Here is a 27120-nt window from a genome sequence, read left to right as displayed (position 1 = left end):
GTCCTGAGGTCGCCTATGAGAGCTCTCTGGAGCTCACAGTCCCTCGGCTCCTGGCCTCGGTGCCATCCCAGGGCATTCAGCACACCCTGTCTTGTTATCTGTTTCTTGAAAAAACATTCTGTGCTGGGGAATTGCTTTGTCACACCAAAGAAATAAGTTTAAACATTCATAAGACTTTTTTTTTTTGGCACTAATAATAGATCTTTGTATCTCCATGTGAAGAGACTGTCTCCTGCCTGAGTCAGAGACTGGGCTGTTGGTTTGTTTTCTGACAGTGGAGTGCAATTAAAACTCCTATTCCTTTTGAAGTTCAGCAGTGAGCGAGACCCTCCGGCTTCCCAGGAGCTCCCTTTAGACTGATTGCATAAACTATTTATTGCTTGGGAGAAAGTGTGATAGAGATTTGGACTTTTTTTTTTTTTAAAGTGTTTGTATTAGAAATATCTCTGTTACTGTCTGTATTGTAACAATCCTTCAGGGGAAGAAGAGGGAAGCCAGTCCTTTTTGACTAAGTAACATGTTCTACAGCCAGTGTGCCCAGATGACACGACAGCTGCTAAGGGACCTGGAGGAGAGGGAGGGAGTGGGAAGCATGTGAAGGTAGGGATGGGGAGCAGGGTGGGAGCAGAACCTGACGGGCACTGGGGAGGACGGTGACTGGTCACCTGGACTGAAGAAGGGTCATTGTTGGGATCTGTGAGACAGATGGTGAGTTGCAGAGATGGGCAAAATTAATATTTAACACCACAAACTCAGCTCAGTTTGGGCCAGCCATGACTTTGCTCCAGCCAACAGCATCTGTATCATTCCAGAAATATGTCCCTGCTTCCTCAGCCAGGATGAGTGAGGAAGCATCATGAGGAGAGGTGAAGCATCATGAGACACCAGATTCTCTGGGAAGAGAAAAATTGGCATAAAGAAGGTGGTACAAGAATGCCCAACTCCTGCAGGAGTGAGGAAGAACCAGGCCTTTGGCTGGTTCACAGAGGAAGCTGAGGAGAAGGCAGGGGAGTGGAAGGAAAACTGCACTGTTGGAGGTGGGCAAAACAGCTTGTTTTGGGATTGCACTGAAATGAGCAACTGAGGAAGGACAGAGAGGAGGGTCACACATAGATTTTAATCGTAATATTTTATGTGTTGTATCCACTGGGGAGGAACGCTGGATATACCTGCTTCCTCCCATACCAGTGAATATCTTTTGGCTCAACACTGTACAATGCAGGTGAAATGAGAACATTTTTACAGCCCCAAAGTGGAAGTGAAAGGACTGTGACTAAAGGAGAGCGGGCAGAGGGGAGTTGGTAGAAATAATATATGAAATCCAGGCTAAGTTTTAGGGTCAGAATCAGCAAAATGCATTCTAGGAAAAGATTAGGAACACAAGTCAGCTGAAACTTAGCTAGTAGGCTGGGAATTGGATTAAAATATCTCCACCTAATAAACCAAGTATGGAGGAACCCCGTGAGGTATTTTTTTTGTTTTGTTTTGGTTTGGTTATTTTCCTACATTAGACTCAGAAAAAGATAAAAGTCCCATCATAATCAACTAATTTTTTCTTAAGCCATAAGATTATTGCTGCTTTTGGTGAAATCCTTGAAAGCAGGGACAGAACCGTTGTCACACACCTCTTCTCAGCTGCACTGGTGGGGACAATGTTTGGATGAATTAGAGGAAGGCTGCCTGCTGATTTCTATTATTCCTTTCCTAGGAAAGGTAAAAGAGCATCCTAGAAAAGGTTTCTTTCTGGAAAGCAAGCATAAAACCACAGCATAAAATAAATCTTAAGACATTTTAGCTATTAGAGTGCTGTGTAATGAGAAGGCAATCCAGGATGGGCATCTTGTTTTATGTACATTGCTGGATTAAATATGAAGCCATCTAATCAGATATATGTGTCCTTTAATTAAGGTGTCATGTACAGTGTAGTAGTGATGAGGGAATATGATGAAAAGAAATCGAAAAGGAAGGAGCTTTATTTACTGCACTGAGAAGCTTTTATCATATGGAAATGATCAGAATTTAAATTTTTATCATCTGTCACAATTTGCTGCTGCTTTAATTAAAATAATACCAAGGACTTGTACAGTGAGTCTGGCTGGATGTGCTTCGTGCTCCTAATGACTGTCAGATGGGAAGGCAAGGGGTACAGAGAGGGCAGGGCTCCGGGAAGATCCAGAGGGAGAAGGTGCCAGATGGCCAGGCTTATTTTATTAATTTAGGTCTTCATTATGGCTTTTCTTTCCTTCATTTCTCCAAAGGATGAGTTAGTTTTATGGGAATCATTTCACAGCCACAGTATGACGTGTTTAACTCTTCAGAGCCCATAGCACTGCAGCAGAGCACGTCTGCCAGCCACGCATCCCGCCTGGCCACCTCCACAGGCTCAGCTCCAGCCCAGGTGCCTAGCCCACAGCAGCCCTCCCTCAGGTAATTTGTTGAATCCTGCTGTCCTAAAACAGTTCCAGCTTCTGATCATTGCATCAGAGAAGTGCCAAGGCAGCATATTTTAGCTCTTTCTCTCCTATTCCACCCTCACCTGCTCAGGCAATGTGCCGCCAGGCTGTTCATGCTGCTGGCCATCACACCAGCCCGCCTGGTTTGGGCTGATCTGTTACACCTGCAAAACCTTTTGTTACTGCCAAGTAGCTTCACTCTTCTTTTTCCAGCTCTTTGGTGCCCGAACATGCGGAAAACATAGGGAAGTACTGAGGAAAGTGAGTTCAAAAGATTTTTCCCTCTTCTGTTTGTCTTCCCGCAGCGTGCGCTCAGTTCCTGCGGGATCTGCCGCCTCCCTGTGGCTCGTGTGAAAAGCTGCACACAACTGGAGATGGTGATTTTGGATACTGGTTAGATTTAGGGGTTTAGAGATGGGGGGAAAAAAATCATCTTCTGCAAATCTGTTTGGCACAGTTCTACAGCATGAAACTGCTGAGGTGTTTGCATTCAGAGCAAGTTTTTCTAACTTCTCTTCCTGTGTCCGTTATGATAACAAAGGAGCTTCAATTTGTCAGGTCTTCTGCTTTATCAGAGGTTATTGGATTAGTATTAGCAACAAAATGAGCTTGTTTAGTGCGATTCAGTAAAGACAAACTCTAAACTTATGAAGAATTTCTAGATCGTGAATATGTATTCTCTATAAAAAGCCTGTTCAGGAATTCACGAGTTCATTCAGAAATCACATTTAAGTCATTCTTGGATTCCAGTAGAGTGGCTAGACTCATTTAGATCACAACTGTATAGCAGAACAAATGGAAAGACACATTTCTACATACTGTGAATTTAGTGACACATTCAGGAAAAAAAATAACTGAGCTCACTTAAAAAATTTGTGATACACTATGACAAGAAAAAACTGCACCAGCTCAAAATAATGTGCCATACAGAAGATGAAACCTGGCATGATAGAATAGGAAATAAGGCATAACTATTTCAAGATTTTGAATTAATAACTGGATTTCTGAACATCTGTATCAATGTGAATTTGTAATAGTTTGCAAGTGCATACCCAAGAATTTTACAGGTGTAGGAAAACTGCATTTTGTCAGCCTAAGGCTGACAGTAACATAACTGTTGATAGCAAAGTAATTTACCCTGTCACCTCCACTGGGTCCACAGGGCTCAAGTCTGTGTAATGACAAAGCTTGTGCTTTGCTGAGGAGGAAGGCAAAGACAAGAGGTACGGATGACTGGGAGGAATCATTAAGTCTTTGGAGGGTCTGTGAGGTGATGCAGAAAAAAGAACTCTCATGTAGTCATAGAGCAATGAGTCATTGTGTCAAGTGAGACACAGGACAAATGCAGCGTTGAGGTGTCAATGGCTCAGCTGAACAAGCACCCAACACGTGTTACCAGTGAAGAGCTGGGACCAGCACCTGGCCTGTGCATGGCTGGGAGCACATCAGGTCTGCAACTTTGCACTGCTCTTTTCAGCCACTCCTCACACATTGCTAGCGAGTGAGGGGCCTTGGTGCTGTTGAGAGCATCGCCAGGAAGTTTGCTTGTCACTTGTACTGTAACAAAGGTAAAACCCAAACAAGTAAAACCCAAACTCACACATCAACGGGAAGCTCACAGTCTGTAGGGCAGTGTGGGAAGGGCACTGTGCTGCCAGCTCAGTAGGCTAGGATAGAGATGACTATGTTAGTGGAACATAGCATTCTGCTTCAGATTATTTTGAGGCCTTATACATATGTTGTATATTTAATATTAGGTGAAATATTAGATGAGATTAGATTAAAATCTCAAAACCAATCAGAATTTGTCAGGCTATCAAAATTAAGTTTTTGGGCACTGAAAATACACATTTTTAAGAGAGATGCATAACATTTAGAGGCATAATTTTGACAAGGATCTCAAATTTCCAGTGTTGTTTTGAAAAGCTTGTCCAGACTTTTGAATCTTTGCTTTGTTGTCATTTCAGACCTTCTGAAAGCTCCCAACTTTCCTTGCTAGACTGACAGCAAGCAAATATTCCCAGTCCTTCCTTAGTTTTTCCCTAGCACTCCAAAATTGGCTGCATATTTTCCATTTGTTCTGTTAAAATAATTTTAGAAATGCTTTTCATCCTAACTTTACCCAGGGCTTCAATTCTGTGTTCTCACAGCTCCTATTTTACTCTCTTTCCCTCAATGCATTTTGCCTTAATACTCAATATTGTACCAGCTCTAGAGAGAATGAGCTCATGATTGAGAGCGAATGAAGTAGACTTTCAAAATTATATGACATACAAAATTGTATAAAAATATATTGAATGATTTATTTAGGGATGTGAGTACATTATACCAGTAATCTAATTTCCAGCATCTTCCTAAGCAGATTTCAAAACCATTTTTTGATTTCTTTGGGTTTTGAATTGCTGCTAAAATAATGAAAATGGATGGAGCTGATGGTGAATCATCATGACAATATTTGCTATCAGCGGGGATTTTTGTCGGAGTGTTTTAATCAGGAACAGGGTCCCAATGGCACTGGCCTACTTAGACCTGCAGATACAAAAGAAATATATTCTTGCTGTTTCCTTTATTTGTACTGGTGTTGCAACAGCTTAAATTAAAGCTTCTATTAAGAGTAATAAATGAATCTATTTCAAAGCTCTGTGGTTAGATGGCAGGCAGGCTGAGAGCTTGCTTGGGTTTTTCTGCAGCCTGTGGGCTCTTGCACCTCAGGTGGAAAAATGAACAGGGACTCCCTTTAGGCACCTTATTGTGGTGTGTCAGCACTCAGGAGAGTTTCCTCCCACCCAACCAAACACAAAATACTTATCAGGAAGGGGTAGGTGCCTCCAGACAACCTTTTAGAGAATGTGTGTTAAACAGTAATTAGTTACCCTTCTTTGCCCTACATAGACATGCAGCTCTCTCTTAAGGGAGCCTGGGGAGCCCATGTTACACATGCAAATTAAGCAATGTGGATAATTCTGTGAAATGAAAGTCCATGGAAAACTTGTTTTTTAAGAAAGAGCTAAGCCTTACTTTGCACATCAGTATCAGAAGTTTTGTGGATGTAGCTCAGACCAGACTTTAGAAGAAGGAAACCAAACAAAACCAAAGCAAGTGCAGAATCAGAAAAAATATTAAATGGTTATTTCTTACGCCAAAAATCAACAAAGGTCTGGTAAGTGGGATTCTATTCTCAAGCCTTCCTCCTGCCTTTGGGAACTCCAGTACTGATGGCACTAGGCATTAGATGGCTTGGCAGTCTGTGTTCAGCCCCACAGGTATATAACCTCCCTATTCTGAGGAGGTTGGGTCAATTCAAAACTTTTTGGTTGGAACTGTCAATAATTATGGTTGCAAAAGGAATTGCAGTTGGCAATATAAGCAAAATAAGCACCATCTGCCATGGAAGTCATAACGCAGGAATTTTTTTCTCAGGTTGTATACTCCAGTGGCACAACTAATTGCACAGTAACTAGTACTATTTATCATTCAATATATGGGGCATGACCAGAAGACATACTAATGTATGATATTTCTTTTTTTTTTTTTCCCAGGATGATTTTCTGTATAGTGTCTCTGTTTTAAGTGGAATCCTTTGCACTGTCTTGGCAGTAATCAAATTTATGCTGGGAAAGGTCCTTACAAGCAGAGCACTGATAACTGATGGTGAGTGTGACATTGATCCTGCTGCATTTATAGACTCTTCCAGGGAATATTGTAGACACAGAGGATATGAGTGAGCCTTGCACAGTGACAGCTGTGAAAGTGCATTGGAATAAGGCAGCCACTGAGAAATGGAAAGAAACACCCTGAAACCCTAGAACAATCTGTGGTATCACGAGGCTCTTGCATATATTTTTCAGATGAAATGAGTATGTTTGGTGGAAGCCAAACAGAGAATGTGTGGATAGCAATAGTAATGATATTACTAATAGAGAGTTAAGGGTAGAGAAGGTAACAAAGTAGGTGTGTATAAGTCAGAGGTTAGGCTACAGCAGGGGGACATGACACCACTTCACAGAGTTTTGTTAAAGTCACCTCTATCCTCTCTGCCTGTGCCAGGTGAACAACATAATCCTGACAGTTTAAACAAAGGAAAGTCTGTTGCAGAAACGCTGCCTGCTTTGAGCAGGGGTCACCAGCATCATTCAGACATACCCCCAGAGATGTAATTTGTCACCACAGACACATGGCAGGTGTGAAACAAAGCCCTGTCCTGCTCACTGCCCTGCCCTCCTCTGGTCCCGCAGTGGTTTGGCCCAGGGTGAATTCCATCCACTCTGTCTGAACACCTCACTGTGCTGGCTCAGGTGTGTAGCACCTGACTCTTTCTGGTTTTAAAAGCTATGTCTAAAGGCATCTTTTAAAGCTTGGTCTAGGTATATCTCTTACTGACAGGGCTCAAGCTTGTGAACCCTTGGAAAGCCCCTGGGATCTGCCCTGAAAACGAGTGAGGCCACAGTGATGGCAGAGGTTTCACAGCACCCTATGAACCTCTCCCAGTTTGTATCTGCCAGCACAGGGTAGTTAGAAATACTTTGTAAACAGACATGGTAGGGTGTTAATGATTCATAGATAATGGCACATAAATTACTCTGCTGAAGATTTCACTTTAAGAAAATTCAATTTTCAGCTTACTCTGGGGATACATACAATTGCTTTATTTTAAGTATGTGAAACATGCTTTATTTTTTCCTTGGTGATGTGTGATAGCACGTATGATGAGTATTTATATCATCCTACTTATATAAATTCTTCATGAGCATTTATTTATATTTTAAATATAAAAGAAGAAAAAAGGAACCAGAACAGCGGTGCGGGGGTTACAACTAGAGCTGCTGCCTCCCTGCATTTGAGATTCTCTCCCAACAGACCTGCAGTTCAGAGATCTTGTTTTTTCCTATGGACTCTGCCACCCTAGGCATTTTTGAAACAAAAATATCTCCAACCTGCAAAAAGCTTTCTGGAAAGGATCCTGGGAACCATGGCCCAGTGAGTCTGACTTCCTTCCCTGTCAGAGCGTAAGTGGGACACATTGACCGTTTCAGAACTCTGTCTAGGCAGGCAAATTATTAACCCTCCCTTTAGAAAGGAATGTACCTTAGTTTTGAAACAGAACAGTTTATTCAGACAAAATATTAGCTGAAAATTCCTAAATAACTCCAGCTCTAAATTGTTCTCCTGTATGACACAGAAATCGCTTCCCCCATAATTACATCCTCATGCTAATGATATTGCTTCTGAGCTGGAGATTGCTTATTCTTTGATTAAAAAAAAAATTAGGGGAAAAAAGTGTACAATTACCTCAGTCTGGTTTTCATCTCTCTTGTCTCCTTCAGGACTACTTTAGAAAATGTAGGAGGCTGATCTTACCTTGTGTGGTTAAATATCTTCTTTCACGAGACATATTTACATATATATTTGATTTATTAAGAATCAGGAAGAGACAATGTGATTCAGCAGCTGAGATAGATTTAGCACTCCCTTGCATATCTTTTTTTAGTGTTTTCTGTTTCCTGCTAATTTACCTCCTGTGATCCCTGGCTCTGGACCAACAAACTGTTTTGAGTAACAAGAGCATACATTTTTCTTCCTGAAAAATAGGTTTATTTTCAGAACAGCAAATTCTCTCTCATACATGTCAACCTCTATTAAAAATTTTTGTTAAGAATAATTTTGTTTTAGAGCAGGGCTTGACAACAGTACCTCTTTCAAGCCTAAATGTAATGAGGCAAAAGGTTATTTGTACAATTTGTTTATAGCAAAAGAGCATGGCCTCTTGGATAATAAAAACAGCCATTTCCTGCCTCGAATTTTGTAACATCTCAGAGGACAACTGCAGATACGTGACAGTTGGGTGATGTCAGCCAGCTTTCCTGTAGGTTTTAGATACCTGTTTCCTACCCAGATTTAGCCACCTGTTTTTTCCTGTGCTGGCCCTATGCACTGAACAGTGTCTGCATTAATACCTCCAGCTATTACATGATTTCCTGCCATGCCAGCAAAGAAGGATTTGACTGAATGACAATCAGGAAGAGAAAATAATTTCCTTTGCAAGTAGCTTTTATATAATTTGGAAACATTAACCAATAATGGCAAGAAAATGTATTATTCTTTTGCATATCATGCTGATGGATTCTGACTTAAGCTGGAGCAGGGGAAGTAACACTGGTTTAAATTTCTAGTTAATTAATTTATATTTAATATTCTTTATATATTCTTTATATATATACATATTATATATATTTCATCAGCATGCATTAGCAGTATAAGTTAATAAAGAGGCAAGGACTGGCGGTGAGAAGTCTGGGTCAAAGGAGATACTCAGGAACAAGTGTCATATATGTCCTTGTTGGCAGTCATGGGAAATTGGAAAAAGCCTGGGTAAGTGCTATAAGCAGCAGCTGACTAGAGCTGACTCACCAAGCAATATAGAATGTTTCAAGTTTGATTTTTCACTTGTTAATTAGGTTAAATAGTATATGGCTCTACCAAATGAATGCATTATCAGTGACATTTTTTTTGTAGACAACAGTGATGTCTTCTGGGTTATTGAGGGGGAAAAAAAATCAGGAAGAGTTTGGGTTTAAAAAAGGAATGACTTATAAATATAGTGACTTATAAAACTCCCAAATCAATAACCAACCAAACAGGAGTTGAATGAAAAAGGGCATTAATAATTTCAAAAGCTCTGGGAGAATTTTTAAGGGACAGTCTTGGAGACAAAGAGAGAGGATTAATAAAAGAAAGCGGAATCTAAAAGGATGGTCATAAAAATTGTAAATAATAGAAGACAAGAAGCTGCTGTGATATGTCTAAAGCATAAATGTAAAATGTTACTAGAATTTTCCTGTATGTCTTCAGCAATGTATACAGCTCTAAGCTGGTGTACCAAACACATAAATAAATATATGGAATGGGGTAAAAAGCTTCAAGAGAAGGTCTTTGAAAAGTTACTTGAAAAACTGATTTCCTTTTCATAAGCTCTTTGGGTTCTTCCTTTAATTAGTTTTTTTTCCCTTCTAGGCTTCAACTCTCTTGTAGGTGGAATAATGGGATTTTCCATCCTTCTTAGTGCAGAAGTATTTAAACACAATTCTTCTGTCTGGTACCTGGATGGCAGTATAGGAGTGTTAATTGGACTTACAATATCTGCCTATGGAATCAAGTGAGTATCTCCTGGGAGCAGGTAGTGCAGTGTGTGCAGCAGATGGGCTGTCTGTGGGAGGTAGCCATAGCTCTGAAAGGCTTATATAACTCCAGTGAAATCAGTCCCTGGAATTTATTAGATGAGCTGCCAATGCTGAAGCAGAGTGTGTGGAAATGGTTATAAAAGATTGTGTTCTCACATCAGCTGGAAAGCAGCCAGGACTTAAAAAGAAATTGGAGTAACTTTAGAAGACTTTTGGATACCTGAATTGGAAAAACAAGTTTTTAAATATTTGAAATATAACCACAAATCTTGGATAAAATCAGTCCCCGTTGCTTTTATGGCACATTTCTAAGTACTGCTTTTCCAAAGACAGTCTGGATTAAAGGAAAGGTGCCCAAGTTTAAAGAAGGATCTTGCTATTGATTTCTGCCCTAGCCCTCTACCTTATACAACTTCCAAATGGAAGGCTGCTGGTTGTTTCACATGTTGTTTCTCTTGAATTTTAAGATGTTTTCTTGATTCATGACACCAGAAACAAAATAAAAAATCAATGAAGCTCTGCCATGGGCTTTATTGCTGCCACAATTTCTCTTGACTGCATGGAATCTAACATAAGTTTTGCGCTTTATCCCCTTTTCTGCCATTAAGAGAAAGGGGGAGATGGAGCATCTTAGTTGGAACCAGATCTTGGCCAGGCTGCAGCCAGCTCTCAGCTGGAAGCTGTGGGGGTTTTTTTAAACTTCGAAAATTAAATTAACATTTTAATGGGGAACACTATTCTTGAATAAGTCACTATAATTGCTATTTCCAGTGTAAAACCAACTGTTCCGGAAAACTGTGGAGGCTGTTACTGCATCTGAGTTCTTCTTTATTCATAAAGTAAATTAATAAGTGAAGAGAGCAAACCCCCCAGTCCCAGGGCTCTGCTGTGTCTCTGCACCCACACTGTGTGTTTCCCCTGCAGGCTGCTCATCGACATGGTGCCCCGGGTGAGGCAAACGCGCCACTACGAGATGTTTGAGTGAAGGTCCCGCCCTCTCCTCTGTAAGGACTGTAAAACTACAGCGTCCTATGTTTTGGCAAGTGGTGCCAATGGTATTTTACTGAATATGCAGTTTGTTTCCCGTGGTCTGTTTTTGTTGAAGTTTGTTTTAATGGGAAATCTCTCTGTAAATCTGGCATATGTGCACACTGCTTGCAGTTCTGCCAAACAGCAGCGTCTTTTTATTTCCAGTATGCTATTGATTCCTGTGACAATAGAAAACATGCAGTTTGCAGTTTGAACCCAGCTGCCATGTTGTATATTCCAGAGTGAAAGTGTTCTTAATGGTGTGGTAAGCCTGTGGGTAAAGAAGTGCCAGTTTCAGGTTTGGAGTTTGTTTATTTTCCCCCCCCAGCCTGTATTTTCCCAGACACATGCTGTAACAGGAGTACAATCCTTGCTAACCTCTTCGACTAGGACTATCTTACATAGAGTCTGGACACCAAGAGCTGTGTTGCTTAAAACACTTAAGTAGCTACTTCCCCCCTCCCCTTGAAATAGACACCCAGAAAGAGCAGGCACAGCCCTTTCTGTGATCAGAGAGAAAACTGCATTTTAATCCCAAATTAACCAAAACTATACCTCTTCAATTTAAATTCTATTTTTTCTTAATGAGACACTGTTCATAGCTTTGCATGGACCAAACAAGCACACACAGTATTACTGTACAGACCAAAGCCAAAAAGTCGTGCAGGGAAGAGGGGCTGCTCAAGGAATGGGATTTTTCATCTCCTATAATACCATATGCAGCTGTACCAGCGTGTGTGACGTTGTGGTTGCTCTGTAGTCTGACGACGGCACAGCAGTGGCTCAATCTTGTGGTGAGATACAGATCTATTTACTAGATTTAGATTGTCCTGTAAAGTGTTGCTCACCTTCCATCACACATCTTATATATTACTTAATAGGTTAAATGATCAAAGAATCTTGATGTATAATCAATAAAAAACTGGTATCTATTTTATACAGTATCTGTAAGTAACATTTGAAAACTATTTCCAGAATGTATCATAGAAAAAGTCTTCCTGTATAGCAGTCTATTAAACTGGATTCTCTGGCTATAGCCATTTTCTCATTATTCTATATATTCCAGGTTGGATTTCACAACAGAGAACCAGTATTGTTGCTTCTGTTTATCACAGATGAATAAGAAATAGATAGTCCACTGTAGATTTTGAAATAAGACCACGGTGAGTAGAAATGCCCATTTCTACTATACAACAATAGAGTACAGAAACTAGAGTAGATGTACAATAGAACTCATCAGTGATTGATGTACAGTGGACACACTGAGTTTTTCACTGGTGTGATGCTAAAACTGTATTTCCTATTGTATGTCATTTAGCCAGATCCTTAAGGATCTCTAATAAAAGCCAACTCCAAGTGATGTGTGTAGGAAGAGACCACCCAGTGGTTTCACTAATCTGACAGTGCCCATACGAGGGGCACAATATTGCAGAATTCTTTATGGCAAAGTGGAATTTGTTTTTCTGCTATGGTTTGTTTTCATGTATTCTTGGTCAGTTAAGTTTGTACAAGTATTTGCACACAAACTTTCTGATATTGTTGCCCCTCAGTGCTGCTGCTGCGTGTGCCTTGCTGTCACAGGATGGTGTTAGAGCTCGGTGTGTCACTCAGCAGTAAGATGACAAAGGAGTTACATCATAAGAGCATTTAGCAAGGACTCCAGGAGGACTGGAAAGTGTAGGAGTGCCCACTGTCCTCACAGGTGGACTTTTAAATGTCAAATGCCACCCCAAGACCTTTCTTCCTGCACCAGCCCCTAACTTGTTACACTTTATCTTAGTTCTGATATTTTCCCAGTATATTTCTTCTCTCTCACATAGTTCCATGCAATGAGCTGTGGAACAGGTGTTTCCTCACTAACAACTTTCGTCAGGCACCTTCAGCCTCAGAATTCCAGACCCAGAGCCTGAACCTAGTTATATTAGACATTTCATGGGTTTGCTGGTTTTTATTTGCACTGTTTACACTTTTCCACCTCTCTGAGGGCTTTATTCCTTCTCCAGCCCCACTGCTAGTTGTGAGACTGACACTTGGGAACTACTGGAAGTGCTGCTCCACAAGGCCATGCAGTCCAGCAGCCAGTCCAGCACCAACTGATTCTGCAGGCAAGTGAGCAGGAGGTTACGTGGTTGTGGCAAGATACTGAGCTCCCAATATGACCTTTGCCACACCAAAGTTCTGAACCACTGAAAGTATGTAAGACACTCAAACCAACACCCAGGTCAAACACTGAATAATTCTGCTAAAATGCCGAGTGTAAACAGGAGCACAGAGCTACACAGACATGCTAGTGCATGAAGGAAAGCTAAACACAGGCTAAATGAAGTTTCACACTTCCTTCTGGAACTCTGGAATGCTCTGAGGATGTTTGTAAGGACAGACTCCAGCTGTGTAGCCTTTGAAAAGGTGTGGTTAAAAAAGTTAATCATACTTTTTCTTATCAGATTAATTTAAACCAATTGCAGAAACTTTTCAGTTACCACAGCTGCTCAAAGCATTTCTAATATTAGCAGGTAAATACAAGAAAATAACTGAAATACTTGTGATACTTGAAAAAGGCCAGGAAATACAGATTCTCAGAAATGAAAGCAAATGCATGCTGATAAAGCCAGCTCTCATTGTGGAGACTTTGTATGGAATGTGACAATAGCACAGAAAATAACTGCTCATCCGTCTACTGCAACACTGCTCTAACCAGCCACCCTCAGAGGTAACAGTTTCTATATGAGTTTTCTTTATTAAATGTCTGTGCCAGTTGATTTTTCCAACCATGAGATAACAAGTGTGCTTCCAGCTAGGCTAAGTGAAAGTGGACTTTTCAAAAGCTGAAACAGCTCAAAAGCACTTGGACTAATTACCTGAAACTTGGCACTGGTCAACATAATAACCTGGTTGGTGATCACAGCAGCTCCTCAGCAATGCCATGGCCTCTTTGTTGTGCACAGGACACAAGGAAGAAGCCTCAGTATTCACTCAAGGATCAGTGGCTGCAAACTGACACTTATTAAAGTCTGGCCAAGCCCAGAATTGCAAATTAATCCCTGAAAGTCACTGTGACACTGAGCAGACGCTTTGAATTTGGCCATGTTGTTCAGTGGAGCTATCAAAAACTCTGTCAGGATTACACCAGCTGCGATCTTGAATCCCAAGCCATGACCTGTACCCACCAGGTAGGCATGGGGAATGATAATGTTCCACTTATAGCTAAAAGCCAGATTTTTCTGCACCCTGATTGTCACTAAAAAAATTACCACACTAACTTCTGCTGCTGACTTATGCCATTTCACTTCTAGCAATAATAGGGAGACCATAAATAACCATCACCCAACCATTGTGGAAAAACAGAGCCTCAAAAGAAGCTCCTTGCTGAAGATGACATTCTAGGAATGGACTTGAAGCAAAGATCCCAAACAAGAAGCTTCTCAAAAATAGGCAAATTCAGCTCTAGGTACACCTGCATCTGGGACTGTGCCACAGAGGTGCTCACCATTAATAACACAATTTGTGTTCCTGCAATCTCAGCTGCCTGAGAAAAAGTGTAGGCATTTCTGGTATTTTTTTTTGTAGGCCAGCTCATGGGACACCAGGTCACTGGACAAGGATTAACAGAATAGTTTGGGTTGTAAGGGACCTTTAAAGCTTGTCTAGCCCAAGGCAACCTAGTCCATCTATTAAGCCTCAATAATAGATACAGCGGGAATATTTGTTCCCAACCTTACAGTGCACTTTTCCTAGGCAAAGAGCTAAAGAAGTGCTGAAGCTACTTGACCAGATTAGCCTGGGGTGCACAGGCTGGTGCAGTGTAGATGACTCACCCGGGCTTTGCACACAGGAAGGTGTTTGGCTGTGCTCACAGCACCTGCCATTTCTCACCGTGCCAGTGGGTGCTGGGTGTGCTGCCACTGCGAGGTGCTGTGACAGAGCCCATCACTGTGCCTCTGGCTGTGCTTATCCAGGGTTAGTAAGGACGCAGGAGGAGCACACAAAAAACACATTCCTGCGGCCTGGCATGTGGGGCCAGGTTATGCAACGTGGGAGAGCACAGTTAAAGCAAGTAACAGACAAGCCAGGGATATTTCCCTCTCCTGTTCCCCCCACGTTTGGGAGCTGCTGTTTTCCTTTTAGCCACAGGATCAGTATTGGAGGCAGCACCGAACAGTTCCTGAATTTTCCCTGCTCAGTGGGACCAGTTGCCCACCGTGGTGAGCATGGCTGCTCCAGCTGCCTCCAGCCCACTCACCTCGAGCTGCAAGAGCAGAGGTGGAGGAGCCCAGCAGGTCCCACCAGGACTGAGACCAGCACCAACATTTAGCAGCAGGGGGGCTGAAAGTGCATTTTCTTCCAAGCTAGTCTGGCAAGTAACTAGGACACATCCCATTTTGTCAGCTAACACTGCTGCCACCAAACCCAGAACCCTTCTGGACCTGCCTCTTAATGACACAGGCCAGAGAGGATTATTGTCACCTGTCACTTCACCACAGAGCAGGGAATGGAGTAAAGGCAACATAAACTGGCCAAGTGACAAGCAATGCCAACCTCCTTTTACTGGGCAGACCAAAAAAGCAGAATCCAAGCCTGCAGCACAGCCTTGGGCTGATCACATAGATTACAGCCTCCTATGGAGGTGGGAAGGAAATTAAAGCCAAGAGGGAGCTCTGGTGATTTCGCAGCTTCATTTCCAAGATCTGCTGTACCCATTACTTACATTGCAAGCACCAGCTGTTACCTGCTGAGCCACCAAAGGTTCACACCTCAGTATGTTTTCTTTAGAGGTTGTTATTACTGCTTCAGCATTTTTGTCCAGCACTGGTTTGCTTTGAAGTTTCCCTCCTCACAAAGGTGCAGGAGGCAGATACCTTCAGCCAGGCAATGCTTCTCTGAGGTACTGCAGGAGCAAAGACTCCTGAGCCAAGGCCCCACAAAGCAGGACAAACAGTGAGACTGAACAGCTGGAGTCTGGTGCAAACAGTATCCAGGATTTCTGGCAACAAAGATTTACTACCTGGATTTTAGATAAATGCAACGTCCATAATCAGTAAAATAAAGTGTGCAAGTCCTGAGCACAAACACAAATACAGAGGAGTGCGAGGCAGCAAACTGGGTGCTCCAGCTCTCCAGCAATTGCACACTGAGGGGAAGTGTGTTGAGAGCAGCACAAAATCCCAGCAAAACGTTTCCATCTGTGGATTCTCTACCAGCTGGAGTTTGACTAAACCCAGTCTAAGTGTGTGAGAGTTGAAGTATTCAGTATTTAAGCTCCCCTCAATGATCTTTCCAGTACAGCTGCATGGTGTGTGTATTTTTTATTCCAAGTTCCAATTTTCATGGATTTTTTTTTTCCATTATGTGACTGCAACACAGCCCACATCTGACTCTAGCTGCTCACCATTTTACAGATGTCTCTTTAGAATGTCAAAGCAGAACAATAATTAGGGGAATGAAACAGGAAGGAAAACATTTCCAAAAATAACCAGAACAAGAGACTGAATGAACAGTGTTCTCCACTAATTCATTTTGATGGTAGGAAACATTTGGGAATTGTGGTATGTTGAATAGCAACACAGAAACAACAACATTTTCACCCATTTTCATCCAAGGTGAAGTATGCCAAGGAAATATCCATAAAAAGGGGCGGCTGGTGAAGGATATTGACATATTTCACCTCACTGAAAAAAACATAAATGGCTCTTGCAGCAGCACCACACAGCAGAAAACCACCACCTGCAGCCACAATGCACTGAACTCCCTAACTCTGGCCAGTGAATAGACTGGACAACTGAATATCTAAACCCAAGTCACAAACCCTCTCCCAGCCTGCAGGCATTTCAGTTTGACATTTTTATTTATGCTATTGCTCACCAGTGTGTGTGTCATTAATTGGACAAGGACAATGCAAAGGATCTCAAGCTGATAGTTACTGACTTCTGTACTTGTGATTCTACATTACTCCATTCTGTGTGGCCACATTAAAAAAAACAAACAAACAAACCACAGCATAGAACAAATCTGGAATAAGGTAACACTGGGAAAAAAGTGAGCAGTTGCTTCTCTCCAGTGTATTTTTTCTTTTAAAGTCTATAGCAACTATGCTACAAATGGACACTTAAAACAGATGAAGAGCTGGTCTTCATTCAGGGTTTTTTGGTTGGGCGATTGGGTTTTTTTACTATTCTTTTTTCTCCTGCACATTCTCCTGCATTAATTGTTCTATTACTCTTGGACACCTCCACCGAAACCTCTCAGCATTCCCAGCAGCTGACGACAGAGAGCCCTTCCCCCAGTCTTGGCTGGGCTCACAAAACCTGAGGAGGGCACAATGAGCCCGTGAGCAGAATGGGTGCCACAGAAATACAGCAACAGCTCCCTCTGAGCAGTGTCACTCTGTGGACATTTATCCTGGACATCTTTTTTGATGTACATATTTACAACCGCCAAGGTGATTTCGTGTGGCACCTATTGAGTGCAGACTACACATTCCAGTCGTCCAAAACACATTATTCCCACCTCTCTGATGATTTTGGCAGAGACTTTCCAGGGCTCCTCACCAGCTGCTGGAACCTCACCCCAGCCCAGGAGCGATGCTGAAGCAACGCAGGTGTGTGGGCCAAAGCTTCAGGCTTCATCCCTTTTTCCATATGCAAATGTTCCATAAGCTTCTGGGTGCTTTGCATATACACTTGGATCTTCATTACTGTACCACAGTGTAGCTTTACTTTTGAACTCCCATAGTGTATTACACCAGTAAGTCTTGCAGGTCTCTCCAATTCCAAAGTCTTCTTGTGTGCTGTAAATTTATAGTAAACCATGAATTCCTAACTACTGCTGTGGCAAAACTGCCTTCCCTAAAGGAGGCTTGATGTAATCCATTATCCAGCTCAGGTTTAAAACAAAACAAAGCAACCAGGTAATTACTCACCTGTTGTTCCTGTGGATAAGATGTGTGTGGGAGCTCTGCAGAGGTGGGGCAGCAACAGAAATGCCCAGCTGCAGAGCTGGAAGAGAAGCCACACAAATGCAATTTGGGATAAAAGGCAGTTCATGGAGTTCCCATTTAAGCACAAAGCAATCATAAATCCAAATCACACAAGAAAAAAGTTTATTGAAAAATAAATTCTCCCTAGTTTTTTTCTACAACAGTGAAAACAAAGCATTTTTTCTATGCCATTAAAGTACAGACATTTACTGTTCTAAAAAAAAAAAAAAAAGAAAAAAAAATCCCATCCTATTGAACCCCAGTGACTTGGCAGTATCTGAACCACTGCGTTCTGTTCTGTTTGAATCCAGCTGCTTGAACGTAATATAGTGGAACACAACCATTGAAATAAAACAAAGGATCAACCTGTTAGGGGAGAATTCAAACCAAACACTCCATAGTACGAGCCTGACCCTGAAGTTCTCATGTACATTTAAAAACCCTAATTGACTCCAAATTATTGTCTGCAAAAAGCAGTATTTTACTTTCAATGATTTCAGTAGGGATTTTTGTTAATTTACAGTGCTACAAGGCTTATTCAGACACTGACCCCCTTCACCAGTGGAGAGGGAGACTCCTCCAGGAAATGATGCAGATCAGAACCCAAAGAGCTGCCCAAAATTGCCCTCTGGAGGATCTTCCCTCAGCAGTCAGCCCAGCAAGCTCAGGGGGATCAAATTCCCCAAGCCCAAATTAGCTTTGTAAAGATTCCCTTATACTTTTCTTTTAGCTCTCTTAGAATTTTCAGGGTACCTTTCCTCATAAAACTTACTCATTTTTCCTTTGGTAAAAACTGCCATTTCCTCCTCCTCTGCTGCATTCCTTGCAAAAAAACCAAATAAACCCATGACTCCTTAAAAATGGTTTTCACTGTCACTGTACTGCAACAGATCTGTTAATGAACATAACAAATAAGTTCTGGGTATAACCCTATTAAAATTAACTTCCCTCAGACAGCAATTTAACTTATCAGGTACCTATTTGATACTTCAGACTACTCTGCAGCTGCTGGAATCAGAGCCAGGCTGCATTGCATGCGCTTTGCCGAGTGCCTGCATGGCTCCAGGAAATGCCAGGGCGTTATTTACATGCTCCCCTTAAAGCCAAGGACTTTGGGGGGCTCCTGCAGGACGCAGGCACTGACCCAGGGCTGGCATTTGCAGTGACAGCTCAGCTCAGACCGACGCGTTCTCCTGCGCGAGAAGCAGCCGCGCGTTTTGGTGGCTGTGAAATGTGGGGACAGCAGGTCCTCAGTGCTCCAGTCCTGCGAGCCCTTACGTGAGGTGACAAATTCTGGTCCCATGCACAGCCCACCTAAGTAAATGGCACCTGCACTGATCTTGCCAGCAGAGAGAAGGGTTTCCCTTACTTGAATACAACTAATGCTTTTTAATGCAGTTTCTGTGTGTTGATGGTGGAGTTATTACTGATTCTATCAAAACTTTGAGGATCTGGTTTTATTTCCCATTTAATAAACAGGTGGCTTAATGCTGTTGAGAGAGGTCTGCTGAAATAAGACATACCACTGTATGTTCATAATTAACGGATATGAAAAGGATTATACCTACAAAAATGGGTGAGTCCCAATGTGCAAGGCACATCAGCAATGGTTGCACTTTGTTGCTTTTCCCTGGAAGAAAGAACACAAATGATGCTGCACATCTGAGGCACTCTGGGGTTCAGCCTCTGGTATTTTCAACACATTCCTACAGTAAACATTTTACACTTGATACATGGAGTTGCTGTTTACACATTCAATTTAAATATAATATTTGGAAATTACAAACTAATTTAAAAAAAAAACCTATAGAGCTGCTTAAAAATATGAAGATAAGATTTAAAGTCACTGCCCATAAAACAGTATGTTTTGATGTTACCTTTACAGCAATATTATTAAAGCAAATCTCAATGAAATTTTATCTGTCCCTGGGCTTTTCAGCCTGAATGAAAACATACATCTGTCAGTGCATTATTCTCCTGGACTTTACAGTGATCCCTAAAATGATGGGACCAAAGGAGAACTACAAATGGAAAGAGATCACAAGTCAGAAGCTGAAGGCATAGCAGCTGTAGGGCAAACACCACAAAGAAACAGCCGTGCCAAATGTTAGCACCCCCGGAAAAAAGACTGAAACTGGAAACTGATAACTCCTGATCTCTTTGAAAATAAACAAACAACAAACAGGCCATTCCTCTGACTCCTAACTGCAGCCTGAACAGTGATTTAACCAAAGTTTCAACTGATGCTTTACTGATAAACTAAATTGATACTTTAATAATCAGTAACATCAACTTAGCCAGAGCTGATATGCTGTGACAGTGAGCAAAACTGGCTGCTGAGATGTGTGTAATATACCCTGCAAGTGTTTGGTCTTTATCATGTAAGATACAGTGCTGTATCTTTATTAAAAAGAGAGGGCTGCTTTTTTAATTTTAAGAAATGTTAATGGAGGAGTTGTGCTATCACTGAAGCAGTGGGAGTCACAAAGTTAATTAGACTTGGATGAGATTGTATGCAGCCTGATTCATCCCATTTAATTTAATTTACTAGCAAAATCTGGTCCTGAAATGCACTGTGAGCAAAAGACATACCTGAGAAAGCAATTTGGATTTTGTTTACGTGAAAAGTGCTACAAACTCATAAATCACCTTTGCAATTTAGATGGGCCACTTGTTCCTGAGAGGGGAGGGCATGTCTTCATATCAAGGACAAACTGGAGATGATGACTAGGATTTTAGAGGACAGGAGAACAACGTGACTAAGTGAGAAGACATCAGCTCACAACCTGATTGGGGCTGATGCTATCAAGAGGAAACCTTCAACAAGTCTGAACCTTGGCAATCAGCAAGTTGCAAAAGCTGGCACAAGTAGCTGGGAGCAGAGTGCAGCTGGGAATACACAGTCCTGGCTCTGGCTACAACTCCATTCCAACTGAAACCTGATCAGCAGCTATTTTGCAAACTACTGTTGCAGAAAAGTAGTAGCATTAAAAAGAAAAGACATCTGCAATAAGCTGAATAGCCAGAGTTTCCTCCCTGCTGAGAGATGTAAATTCAGGTATGATAAAAGGACTGTACTCTCTGGTAGCATCAGGAATCACCCCTCGCACGTCCATGCTGAGCCATCTTTATCTGAAAAACCAACACCTCACAGACTTCAATGTGGATTTTCAATTTTCCTGCTCATCAAATCAGCTGTGGCTGTTTCTGGAGGTTTTCTGTTAGCATTGTCTCCTTGGGGAATGTTAATGGCTTTCTTTTGCTCCCTGGTCATTGAACAGACATCCCGTCTCAGCAGGAGCTCTCATGCCAAATCACAGATACTCAGTAAATTGCATTCTGCTTGCAGAAACAATGTTTTCCAAGAATTATTATAGTATCTTTTATCTTATTAACCCTTAACAGTTTTAGAACAGATTTCTCCACTACTTAAAAATACTCAAAATTCACACCTCTAACTTGTAGATTCATTAGCACTATTTACCTGGAATTAGTGTTCCATTATACTTGTTCAGACAGTGTCCATATTCCAAACACACATCCAAACCCCAAAGAAAGTAAAAAAAAGGCACATAAACATTAAATATTTGTAGAAACATAATCTGATATAAACAAGCAAACACACTGCTGCAACTATAACTTACAAAAAGAAACATAGAAACTAAGCAAAAAATGCAAAAAGCAACTCTATACATGTGCAAATCAACTTGCATATATGAAATAAATGAGGTTTTTATTGGCATTTTTAAACAGTGTGTATTTACCAACTTTACCTTTCAAAGGCAAGCCTTTTATGTTAATTTTAATAAATATGTAAATGCTTCTCTCAAGTTTTCTAATCCCGTAGGAACAAGATTTTTGAAAAAAAACTAGGTCACATACAAAAATACAAAATTTTAAAACAAAGAATGTCTTGATATGAGAGATATGTTTAAAAGCTTGTAAAATGGTTTTGTATTCAACTTTTGACATTTTTTCCCCCATCAATCACAGATCAATATATTCAAATGCAGTCATGCAAAAACCTGGCTTCTGAGCAAAGGAAGCTGCAAGCTTTACTCTCAGTCTGACAACAGCAGCACAGTCCCATCTCTAACTTCCTTGGTTAAGTGCAAGAATTGGACTACACCTTTATTCTTTAATTAGGAAAGAAAATACTTATGGAACCTGGACAGAAGGCTGCCCGCTATCCTGAAATGTGGATATATATTATAGGTTTTTGTAAATTACTCAGACTTTTAAATAGTCCCACATGGATTTGCCTGAGTGCTTATCTGCAGAAGGATTCACTTATCTACCACTGCATGAAGGAACACGCTGTGCGATGGGAGTGCTGAACAGAGTTGAGTGAGCAATGCTTGCAAAGTTTATGCACTTACAGTTCTCACATGATAGGCTCCTTTTACAGAAATTTAGACTGAAGCTGTAGGTCTTGATTCTTTTTTCTTTAAGATTAATGAATCTTCTCTATAGGTTTCAGTGGAAATCAGATCAGAGACAAGTGACTCTGAAGCCAATTCGGATGTTGTGTCCCTGGCTGAAATGCAAGCGGCATCGGTGCTGCTGTTTCATTTTTGCCAGAATGCAGTAATTCAGTTCAGCAGACTAGAAACAGTGCTACAGCATGGAAAAACAGAGCTTAGAATAAACTCTCCCTTCTGTGGTAAAGGCAAACTTAGCATTGAGCAAAGCACTAGACCAGAAAATCTTATAATAACAAATACCAAACCCCTCCCATCTTTGAAGGTTTAGAGGCAAAATCAAATGCAGTGTGTCATGGGGGGCCATACAGCAAGGGGGAAACAAGCAAATATGTATTTACAGCAAAGAATTACACTACAGCAAAACCCACATGTTTTGCATTCTTCAGGTGCACACGCACAAATCTTTGTTTCCGACATAGTTCTGTGATATCTCAGTCCAAACTAAATTCCTGCCTGAAGAACCTCAGGCTGAACTGGCAAAGACAAGTCCTACTATTGCCTTTACTTTTGGCACCAGCTGGAAGTACATACACTTGGATACTCAGGCTTTTCTAGTTGCACAGATATGCACAGGTAGGCAGGGGATATTTCGTATAAATACAGAATTCATTGTTGCGCCTGCTCAGACCCATTTCCAATCATCCTCCCCCAGCTTTGCCACGGTAGTAAAACTATTGCAAACTTTTGCAATATACATTTGTGCTGACTGAAGCAAATGCTGAGCTATGGCAGCAGGAAGGATTTTCACACTGGTTTGCATTTGTTTTCTTTTCATATAAAAACTTTGCCTCCCATTAAAGAACCCAGCTGTTCTGTTTCTGAAAAATTACTCTAAAATACAGCAGATTTTCCCACCATCAAACCCAGATCCTGGTGGCCCTGCTGTTCAACAGCTCCCACAGACCCTTTTCGGATACTCAATAATCCCCCAGGATTAGGCTCCTGTGTAGTCCAGAGAGATGTTATGGAGTGTTACAGGGTAACACTGTCAGGAGTGCTGAGGCAGGAAACCAGAGGCTTGAAAAGGCTCATTCATTGCTTTCAAATTGAAACTTAAATGTATATTGGTCTGGAGAATTTGTCCAAGGTGAAATAGCATCTGCCTTGCTTGGTCTTTGGTAGGTCACTAGACCCATCAATATTCCCACACTGATAATGAATGCCACTTACAAAAACAATCTGAACCAACCAGATATATCCAAGAAAGGAAAATGTAAAATATCTATGCTTTTCATGATTACCTGGTGACGCTGGTTAATCTTTATGAAAAAAAGTTTGTCTTGATTTGAGGTTTTTTTCCAGCATAGTGAGAGCATGTCCCAGTTGCAAACCTGCAGACACTGCAGATTCGTTTCTCACTAATCTTAGCACATAATTTCCTGACTACAAATGGTGCTGTCAAGTACGTCACCTTCTGCTGAAAATAACAAAAATTACCTCTATAAAAAGAAGGCAGTTAAGAAGAGATAACTTGCTGCTCTAAAAAACTGAAGTTTGATTTGAATTCTGAACTCCTGAATTGTTTTTTTTTCCCTAAATTTGTAATTGGTGTGCTTGCTAAAAAAACAAAAAAGAAAAAGGAAACAAACAAGCCCCTAAAACTAGAAAACCAATCAAGGAACCCACGAGACTGATCAATGCTTTTCTTCGTAGTACTTTGTTTCCTCTTACTTATTCTTCAGAAAAAATTTCTCTTTAAAAACCGAGCTAGTTATGAAGACATTTTACATTTCTACCATACAATAATTATAGTTAGCTTAGTTTTACCTTTCTATGTCATTCAGCAACACTTTAACTACTGGAAGCCGTAGCAAAATGAGGTTCTAACGATAATATTGCTCCAATATGCTGAATACTTTTTGCTTCACACAGTGTTTCTAGTAGACAGACTACAACAGAAGCATGGGCAAATTCCGAGGACTACTCTCTAAATGGGACCAGTAAACTGTGATGAGTCCATTCCAAAAATGGCAGTATGTTTTTGTAGCTTTTCCACACTGAAGCCACAGCCCTTGCAGTTATCCAGTCACCAAGATGTGTCACATGCTGTCAACTGCCTGTTTGCTCATTTGTGACACTCTGTTTAGACTGCTCTGATGCAGCAGCTGTGATGCAGACAATACCTTGTTGTATACAAAGATTCAATAAAAAAAAAACAGAAGGAAAAAAAACAGAACTGGGCCCAGATAACCCAATAATAGGGTACAGACCTCTCTTGTGATTCCAAGTTTTTGTGAAGTAAACCACTTTGTAGCCATTCAAGCCAAAGTTGTACCCAAACCAGTGCACCTAGAATAAAATGTTAGTCCTTCCTCCCTGGCACCCCCCTCCCTCAAGCACACTTTTTTCAATTTTCTACTGGAATGAAGTTTAAATACTTCAGCTAATCATGATGAGGGATGTCCTAACTCATTAAAAAATAGAAAACACTTCACCCAAACAACAAAACCAGAAATTTGATGGGTCTGGAAATTTTCTACAAACTATTCTGCGCCGTCATCTTCAAATCACTGTCGAACATGAAACTTGTTTCTCTTTGCAAACAGGTGAAGGAGTCTGAAGAGTTACACTGCAAACGTCCTTACAGGAAAAACAGATCAGTGAGCTGTCTATTATGAATCCCTCCTCTCTTAGAAGACAATTCTGCCCAGCAATGATAGCTCTGCCTGCAGCGAAAAAACCTGGACAAAAGTGCAGGAAGTAATAAGTAGCTCCTCTCCAAACTACTTACATTTTGTCCCATACTCAAAGCAGCCCTGCTGCTGCTATAGGCAGTCTTTGCAAAGAGCAACCTGCCCCTTGATATAGTCTCTGCAGGGGCAGATCCTTCTGTGGGTGGAGTGGGATCCAGCACAGCTGAACAGTAGCAAGTCACCTTGGAAAACACAGTGCTTCCTTCTTGCATCAAAAGAGGGGACCAGAATATCATTTGCAGACTCCGTGGTGAGACATTCGATGTTATGCCTGAAAAGCAAAGCACATGATCTAAATCACATTGGAGTTTATAGGAGTTTGGTACAGTTTTCATCCTTTCCTTCCTTGCTAAAAATAAAAGAAAATGCTATATTATATCCTAGATCAAGTACATTTACAGCTGCAGCTTTCCAGAACGTGACTTTCTTTTCTCCTGTGCAGATTCTCTCTGCAGAGGGCAGTGCTGCCTTTTCAGCTTCACTGAACTTCATCAAAGAAGTTAAAAAGGAAAAAAATGCTTTTGACTATTCCCCAAAACCTAATATTTAAATACACCATGGATTTTTAGTAAGACAAACCCAGAGAATCTAAAATTGGGAGATAATTCTCTCTAGTTTCAGCAGGGCTTTCTCCCAGGGAAGCCACACAGTGCCATGCAGCCCTGGGCAGCTCCAGGTGGGTGAGCTGGACTGTGAGGATGAGGGATGCTGCTGGACTACAGTGGGAGCAGGGCAGAACAGGGCCTGTCACTCCCAGGAACCTGCCAGAAACAGCAAGCTGGAAAATGAAATGAAATGCCATTTTCTGACCACAAAGCTTAAGCAGGAGGGTAGCAATTCCAGCAGAGCCTTGTTTTTCACTTATTCTGGAAACATTGGTAGCTCTCAGCATTTAACAGATTTTTTTTTCCCCACAGAACTATGATTTTGTCTAGACAGCTAGAAAAGAAGCCTGACCAGGTTTTTATATGAGCTGCTTCTGAACTCCACTGGAAATTATAACTTTTCAAACAAAATACAAATTGAATTTAGCAAAAAGTGGGGATAGAAAACCTGGAAAGCAGATTCCCTAGCAGCCATTTGTGGGAGCTTAGCTTTGAGAGCTTTGTTTTCATTCTGAAAGGAACACAGACATATTCCCAAAGAGATAGCACCTGAAAGCAACATTCATTTCTTTATTGCATAGCTGGTGAGCTTTATAGATCAGCACCATACCTCTAATGTACAAGGGTTTACAATTCTTTACCCTGGACAATAGTGACAAAAGGTTTGCAGGAAGAGCATTGCTAATTGCCAATGAATACAGTGTTTCAATGGGGATGTTAAGTGTGACCAAAGAGGCAGATCAAAAAACAAAAGCAAGACTTTATAGAAGCTATTTTTAAAATAATGGTGCACACACAGAGGAGACAGAGGGGGAAAGGCAGAGATGTGAATTTTTGCTTTGGTGCTGTACTCCTCCCTGTAAACACTCTCAGCACAGCAGTCACCACTGCCATGCACTGCCAAAAAGCACTGCCAGCACCCTCACAGCTGCTGCAGCCAAACAGTGCTTTTCTCCTCACCTTCCCTTCTCACACAACTCGTGCACCAAATTTTATGTGTGGCAAAGACCAGTGCAATAAAAAGAGACCAAACAACATGCCTGTGCTTTTAAGCACTTACCTAAGCAGAGCTTTGTCCTTGTTAAGATGCTGGAAGAAGGAAGGCTCACAGATGAGCTGGCTTTCCTGACAAACCTGTTTACAGGATTTTCCGGGTTCAGCAATTTTTACTTGAAGGGCACTTAAAGGGGGCCACATCACCTGCCCATGACAGAAATCCTGCAGTGACAGAGGAGATTTTATTATGATGTGTTCGGTCCCTTGACAGCAATTTTCCCCATAAGTAAAATAAGTGGTTATCACTCAAGTAATCATTTTGCAGCTCACTTTAGTTGTATTAAAATCAATAATTTAAGCACATTTAAAAAGAATATTTAATCTTTAGCAGGAGGAAATGACCACCTTTGATTTTTACTTGAAATGTAGTATCATTCTTCCCAAAGAAGCTTTTTTCCTTCCCTTACCTTTTAAAATTTATCATAAGCAACTCTACCAGTCCCTTTCCTTCCACACACCCAACCCATTTTGGATTTATCTCAGGGATTCCTGTTTCACTAACTTACTGCAGGCAGAACTATTTTCATAACAGCACAAATATCAGGAGGACGTTCTCGTGGGAGAAGAATTCCAGAGGCCAGTTAGGAGAGAAATGTCTCAAGTTGCCCATGGGAAGAGACATGTGGGAATGATCTGGGGACTCAGTGCT

General features: G+C 41.2%; 2 protein-coding genes across 5 annotated transcripts in view; one reads left to right on the top strand and one right to left on the bottom strand.

Annotated features, from left to right (window-relative positions):
- The window catches only part of TMEM163 (transmembrane protein 163), a 93109-nt gene extending 81413 nt beyond the window's left edge, over positions 1–11696 (top strand). The window contains exons 6-8 of the mRNA XM_051810316.1: positions 5993–6104; positions 9465–9606; positions 10556–11696. Of these exons, the coding sequence (XP_051666276.1) occupies positions 5993–6104; positions 9465–9606; positions 10556–10616 (315 nt within the window). The 3' untranslated portion in view covers positions 10617–11696. The remainder of the gene's footprint in view (positions 1–5992; positions 6105–9464; positions 9607–10555) is intronic.
- Positions 11697–17733: 6037 nt separating this feature from the next.
- Positions 17734–27120, bottom strand: part of MGAT5 (alpha-1,6-mannosylglycoprotein 6-beta-N-acetylglucosaminyltransferase) — a 121315-nt gene continuing 111928 nt past the window's right edge. For 3 of the 4 annotated variants that reach the window (XM_051810272.1, XM_051810274.1, XM_051810273.1), the window contains 2 exons: positions 26476–26633; positions 17734–25081 (listed from right to left, as the gene is read on the bottom strand). In XM_051810272.1, the coding sequence (XP_051666232.1) occupies positions 24883–25081; positions 26476–26633 (357 nt within the window). In that variant the 3' untranslated portion in view covers positions 17734–24882. The remainder of the gene's footprint in view (positions 25082–26475; positions 26634–27120) is intronic. The other variant, XM_051810275.1, reaches the window with a different exon arrangement.

Source organism: Manacus candei, unplaced genomic scaffold (genome assembly GCF_025592945.1).
Source record: "Manacus candei isolate 608988 ecotype Guabito, Panama unplaced genomic scaffold, ASM2559294v1 h1tg000077l, whole genome shotgun sequence".
In the NCBI taxonomy this organism is placed as follows: domain Eukaryota; kingdom Metazoa; phylum Chordata; class Aves; order Passeriformes; family Pipridae; genus Manacus; species Manacus candei.
This window is presented reverse-complemented; position numbering and strand designations above follow the sequence as displayed.